The sequence below is a fragment of the Octodon degus genome, unplaced genomic scaffold, assembly GCF_000260255.1.
Source record: "Octodon degus isolate 3935 unplaced genomic scaffold, OctDeg1.0 scaffold00117, whole genome shotgun sequence".
Classification (NCBI taxonomy): domain Eukaryota; kingdom Metazoa; phylum Chordata; class Mammalia; order Rodentia; family Octodontidae; genus Octodon; species Octodon degus.
In genome coordinates this window covers 5,459,026-5,466,245 of record NW_004524693.1, presented here as the reverse complement: position 1 = coordinate 5,466,245, position 7,220 = coordinate 5,459,026, and the positions used below count along the sequence as shown (strand labels likewise).

Genomic DNA, 7,220 nt, shown 5'->3' with positions numbered 1-7,220 from the left:
AGCTACTTTCTCTTAACTCAATGAGAAGAAAGATTTGTACTAATAGTTTTTGGACAGATTATCATGTCTGCATCTTGTACTATGAATAACCACTATGAAGACAACAATATGCCATGTATTAATTATTCCAACTCTACTAATCTGTTTTGAAACTGTCTCATTGCTATTTGTTTCTCAATAAAATGAATTAAAAAATAAGAACTAGTACTGGAAATCCAATTGAACCCAGCTTTCCCTTTCTGTGTATTTTCCCATATGAACTGAAAACATCATACCACAATGAAATATTCGCACCCGTATTTATAGCAGCACAATATGTGATAGCCAAATCTTGAAAATGATCAAAATGTCCATCACCTGAGGAATGGATGAAAAAGATGTGGTAGTTTTATACAATGAAGTATTACTCAGCTATGAAGAAAGACAAACTCAAAGCCTTTATTGGTAAGTGGATGGAAATAGAGGCTATACTCATAACTGAAATAAATCGACCCACATGTCCAAATATCATATAGTCTCCCTAGTGCCAGAACCTAAAGAAGAAATAGAATCTAATAACAGATTAGTTATAACAGATATAGTAAAACAGAAACAAATAGAACTTAAGGATTAAGAAATGAAGATGAGAGAAAGGAGTAAGGATAGGAAAAAGGCAGGGGAAAATACATGAAAGTATATATAAAAGATGTCTGAGGTGATTGCACTAAAACTTTCCAACGATTTTTTGAAAATAGAAGTCATTTGCAGATAACATGTTATCCTACTTGGGAGACCCCAAGAACTCAAACAAGAAGCTCCTAGAATTAATATACAAATTCAGTAACATAGCAGGTTACAAAGCCAATAGCCAGAAGTCAATAGCATTTCTCAACACAGATAATGAGTAATGTGTAGAATTTTCACCTTGATGAACTGTATGCTGATATCTGTGATGTAAGCAACTACGTTGAGGGCAGAAATGTGCAATACAAAAATCATGTCATCTTGATCTTCTAAATGTGTACCATTTCAAATATCATATCAATTATTATGATACTCTTTTCAAAATAAATTTTTAAAATAGACAAAAAGAAAAACAAGAGGGACAGAACGAAAATTTAAGGTTTCTGCAAAACAAGCAGTAAAATGCTATCATATGTCCATTTGTACATAACTATATCTGTTAATCTGAGCAACAGATTTGACAATAAAAATAGATAATATATCAACCATTGTTAATCAGCTATTCTTGTTCTAAAAATCTGTAACATATATGTTGTTGTATGTTACCATGTTTCTGTCATGGTTTCTGATTTTTGTTCTTGCTTTTTTCTTTTACTTTTCAAAATGAAATAATAAAATTCAATTCAATTCATAAAAGAAAATATATGCTCACAGAAGAATATATACCAAAATATTCACAGTAACAGTATTTATGATAGTCCATATGTGGCAGGAAATCCTATATCCATCAACTGGTAAATGAATAAAAATGCAATATGTCTTATGCCATAGAATACTATTCAGCTATGAAAATGTATAAAATACAGACACATACTACAGCATAGATAATCTTTAGAACTGTATTTTAATTAAAAAGAAGGATTTAAAGTGTTTGCTGTATGATTTAGAATGTAAAAGATCCAGAATAGTAGTTGACATGGACTAAAAGCAAAAAAAATGGTGACTATGAATTGGGAAACAGTTTTCCTTGTACTGATGAATGGAGTTGGAGAGTGGAGATAATTATGCAACCTTGTAAATACACCAAAAATCAGTGCTTATACACTTATGGGGGGGTGGAATTTTATGTTATGTGAACTCTAATCAGGAAAAGTTTTATTTTTTAAATGTTGAATCATAAGAGTAACAGCTCAGTAGAAAGATGTTTTATTTTCAGCTTTCTCATGTCTAGTCAGCAAGACCAATGGCTTGATTTCTTTGTCTTCATCACTTCCCCCAAGTATTTCATCCTTCCTTTCCTTGTAGCAAGATTGTTATATTTACCAGTAATCCCTGACCTGAGTTAGAATTCTGGACTTTCCAATGTTCATACGTGTTACATTTTCTATAGTGAACTGCCCACATGTTATATTTGTACAAAGAAAAAGTCCTTCCTCTAAACATGGGTCAGGCAAGACTCAAAAAACAGTCTGAGACCACAGAAAGAAAGGGAAATATTAGAGTGTAAGTTATAAATGGATAGATCATCTCATCGTTTCAAAATCCTTTCCTATAATTGCGAATACTCAATGAAACTTAGATATTTCCTCTCATAATCTCTTCTACTATGGTAGTATAATAGGATGGGGAAATATTTTGAAGTCTTCCAATTAGAGTCTAATTATACTATCAACTCACAATCATAGTCCTAATCTATACTGAGAGTTGACAGAGAATGATTTATTCTAGACCTGTATCTGTTAATTTTTAAAAACAATAGCTCTTAACATTAGTAACAATTTCTAACACTTAATCCAGTTTCCTTCCTTCAAAGTAAACTAAATTTCCTCTAGTTATAGCCTCACTAGAGATTGGTAAAAGAAAACATTATCTTGTATTTGAAAAATAGTGCCTAAATGAAAATACAAATAGTAGCTAGGATTTATTCAGAAGATAGCATACCACTTGTCTCCAAATATTTCCAATTCCTCAATACACAAAGTTGTTGGGGCCAGGGAGATGGTTCAGTATAAGTGCTTCCCTGGTAAGCACAAGGGCCTGAGTTCTATCCCCGGTTCCACAAAAACACAAAAAATACATGCAAAGTTGTTCCAAGGGGCTGGGGAGAGAGCTTAGCAGCATGAGCACTTGCCTGGCCAGTGCAAGATCATGAGTTTGATCCCCAGTAACCACCCCCCTAACAAAAACTGTCTGAAGGAGAATATACAAAGTTGTTCTAAGCCAATCCAAGTACTCTAGGTAAAAGTGAATAAGACATATGGAAAGAGAGGTGAAGAAGGAGGATTTACAGTCAACCCTTTTGCCTTATGAAGGCCAGATAAATTGGCCAAAACACCACCATTCATAAGCTAACAGCATGAAAGATACAAGCAAATACTACTAAAAAGCAGAAACTCTTCCAAGAAGTAAAGCATTGTAAAACATATTACCCATATATCATTGCTGCCATCCTGGCCTGGACACCTTACCTAACTGAAATTGATTGGAGGCATTTCCACATGTTTGCATTATCTCTGGGCTATTCCATCCTAAGGGATATAAGGCACAGCCTGAGCTTATCAGCAGTCCTGCAAAGAAAAGCACAGTCTCAAGTAAAAAATACATAGCAAATCTTTAGTCACCCCATTACCCAGCCTGAACTAGCTCAGCTTCAATGCTACTTCCTCCACTCAAAGTTTATAATTCTCCTTTCATTCTAAATTTCTACAATTCTGCCACTCAATCATTTTTTTGCTATGACACAGGTGATGAAATGTAGTAGATAGTAAATAACTCATTTAAAACAGCAGTAGTATTGGAAGCTGAGATAAGATTGTATACATTTTACAGTCAAAATATTTTGACAATTCATAGGGCTAAATTAGCTTCAACAGCCTTTTCTATCTTGGTCTGATTTATGGAGAATAACAATGTCAGGATCATTACACTTTCCTAAAGTCCATTTCTTCTAAGTGTCATGTAGGCAGGTCCCTACAAGCTGGAAATAGATTTTTATTTTTGTAATTTAGGGTCAGTTTCCACACTGAGATCAACATAAAACACAGGCTAAGTGAACTTGTCTTGATGAGAAGAATATATTCTCTCTTCCTCAAAATATTATTTCAGTTCTGGGAATATATCTCAGTGGCACAGTGTGAGCCTGGCAAGTGACAGGTCTTGAGCTCAATTCCCACTACCAAAAATGAAAAACAACCATTATTTTAGTTTCAAGTCAGTATCACTCCCTTCTTTGGCTTCTAATTCCTTCCACTGTGTCCCTTGCCTTTATTCCCTTTTTGTTTAATTTGTTTAACCACTACAGGGAAATTCTGTGGAACCCTCATGGTAATTTCATTCTTCCAACCAGAGAAACAAATCTGGGACCACTTGCTAATTTCTAAGGACAACGTACCTCACACATAGCTCTCTTGTATGGGTTAAATTTTTACATCATATACTCAATGAACCTATCTCATCTTTAGCCATAGCAAATTGGACCAAGTGCAGGTATCTGACAAAAGAGTGTAACCAAATTCATTGACTGCTCAGTATGGTTGATATTGTAGATTAGGATAAAGAAATGGGCTAGAACACATCCTTATTTCTGAAAAAAAATCTGTATTCAGGGCAGGGTCTGCAGCGTCTACAGGGTCTTACTAAGTAGATCGAACTTGTAGTGATCTGGCAGTGTTCAGCCTCCCAAATGCTGGGATTACAGGTAGGTGCCACCACGCCCAGTCTCAATCACTGCCTCAGCACGCCCTGGGATGGGGCCAGCACAGCAGGCTGGGGTTCGAACCCAGCCATTGCACTCTGCCTAAGCAGGCACTTTGGTCTGCAGAGTATTCAGGCCTGCTCTTATTTCTGAAAATTTTAATCCAGGGACATAGAGGTGCTGAGATATATAATTAGACCTCTGGGGTTTCTTACTCTTTTTAAATAAGGACATAATATGAATCAGGAATCCATTTTTATGAATTTGTTTAACTTTATCAGCTCCTCGAGGCCAGGGAGATGGCTCAGTGGAATAAACACTTGCCTGGCAAGCGCAAGGGCCTAAGTTCAATCCCAGGTACCACCAAAAACAAACAAACAAACAAACAAACAAACAAACAAACTCTTATCAGCTCCTTAAAACCCTGGCTCCATTATGATCATGTGGAAGAGTACAGGGGTTGTGTTAGCGCTTCAACATAGAGCTATGAGGTTCAGAGGGACACAATCTAGTCCACAGTAGTTATAAATACTTCATATTGTGAGAGGTTTGTTTCCCACAATTTAATGAATACAAAGTTACCAAAAAAGATGATACAGAAATTGGAACAAATAAAAAACAGCAGGAGGTAGAATCAATTCTGTGTCAGGCTAAAGCCAACCTCAAAGTTATTACTGGATATCAGATGTTTATAAGCTAATCAAACTGATTGATAGAAGGAAAGACAACAACAAAAAAGGTAACAAAGCAGACATAAGAAAATAAAAGGAAAACTACCGTTCATGAAAGAGCTAAAGAGAAGCTAGTCCCTCATGATGGATTACAATTACAATTTTATTTTAGTTGTGATAAACTAAGTGAATGTCAGTTATTTGCAACAGTCTAACTGTAAAAAGGAATTAAATAGTATCTACAATTAAATGACAAAGCTGATGCAATAAAACAGAATTTGTGGTACCCAATGAAAGCAGTCCTAAGAGGGAAATATATAGCAGTGAATTCTCACACCAGTAAAACAGAACAAGGTCAAGTAAATGATCTAATATTGAACTTCAAATTTCTAGAAAGAACAGGCAATCTCATTGGGACTGCTCATATCTCTTCAGAGCCATGGCTATTCCTCATTCCATTTAGTCCAACAAATTTTCCTACTCTTAACTTGTGTTGTTTTTTAGAATACATTCTTTGACTTTGGAGAACACAAACACAGCATATCTGACATCTAGCATTTCTCCCTATGTGACTGACCAGACTGGTGAATAAGGTGAATGAGGAAACACTGTTGTTTTTTTGAGCCTGGCTTTTCACTGGGTGACACTCAGAAGCAGCATGTGTCGTATAGTAATGGCCTGACTTATGAACACCCAGATTGTAAACTTTCATAGATAAAAAGAACCTCACATTACAACATTTGTAGATGAAAACAAATTGCAGAAGTAACAGTGTAGCTGCACTGTAGTCTACCACAATTTTAAGGTAACTTTAAAAATAAAAGTAGTTGACTTACAGTATTCGTGTATGTGTGTTACAGTTGAATAGACCAAAAATAGTCTAGGTTCTTATGGACAGCAAGGAAAGACTTACCAAGTGTACACCTTATAGTATGTACTAAATAGCTACATTTATTGAAGATCATAAGATGATAGCAACAAGAATAGGGGGAAAAGGTGAAGCAAAAATAGAAGGCTTGATAAATCAGGCTTCCAGTATTGAAAGTAAACTCTGATCCCAGGGTCTTGCTCCCACTGCTTCTCTCACTCATGTAGGTCATCTGCTACTTCTAGCATTAGACCTCCTAAGTTTAAGCCTAGAAAATTATTAAGTGGTGTGCATTTATGTTTGAAGGAAGAGAGAAGTGGCTTCTTCTTTTGCACATGGATAATCATTAGGGTGGTGTGGGAGAGAGAAGGGAGTGACTCATTCAGCTCCTTTGTTTTTAACTCTATTATGTGTGTTTCTTTATTTCTATGCTTCACATTGTATAGCTGTGTTAAAAGTGTGTCAGATATGCTTTGTCCACCTTACAAATGAATCTCATATATGAATGTTCTCCCAGAATGGGATTAGCTCATAAGTCAGGGCCTTACTCCATTTTAATTACATCAAGCAATGATATTCAATATAAACTTCCAGGAATATATTGAAAGCCACAAGAACAATGGGATGAACATATTGAAAGCAAGGCAGAAAAAAATTTAAAAAAAAGAAAGTAATGTAGAAGGATTTTAAAGGGGTGGAGTAATGTCAATATGAGTTTCACTGTAATAAATTTTTAAATCAAAAAAATTTTGATCATACTCTGCTAGATAGTCAAATGATGCATTTGGAAACATTAATAAATGAGTGTTAGGGAAATGTAAATTTCACTGAAAAATAATCAAAAAGTAAATCACAAAATTTCAAATTTTAAGAAAATATATGGGGAAAAATAGAAAATGAAGAAGTTTAGCCCAGAGCTCATATGAGGGAAAAAATTATAAAGCTCACAGCAGAAATTAATACAATGAAGACCATAATAACAATATAAAGAATCAATATAAAAAAGAATTGGTTCTTTGAAAGATTAAGTAAAATTAACAAATCTTTAGCCAAACTTATCGAATAGACTCAAATTCATAAAACTGTGAATGAAAATGATGAAAGCAAAACTGATCCTGTAGAAATAACCAGGATTGTTAATACCTATTTTGAGAAATTTATTAAGATGGAAAACACAGAAGAAATGAATAGATTCCTCTATTCATATGAAAAAATGCTCCATATCACTAGTCATCCACAAAATGCAAATTAAAACAACATTGAGATATTGTCTCACCCCAGAAAGAATGGCTATCATAACGAAATCACCCAACAACAAATGTTG

The 7,220-nt window shown here is 34.7% G+C and overlaps 1 protein-coding gene across 2 annotated transcripts in view; it reads right to left on the bottom strand.

Annotated features, from left to right (window-relative positions):
• Lhfpl1 (LHFPL tetraspan subfamily member 1) overlaps positions 1–7,220 on the bottom strand; it is a 99,820-nt gene that overhangs the window by 52,970 nt on the left and 39,630 nt on the right. For both annotated transcript variants that reach the window (XM_004640019.1, XM_023699925.1), the window contains one exon: positions 3,132–3,230. In XM_004640019.1, coding sequence (XP_004640076.1) covers positions 3,132–3,230 — 99 coding nt within the window. The remainder of the gene's footprint in view (positions 1–3,131; positions 3,231–7,220) is intronic.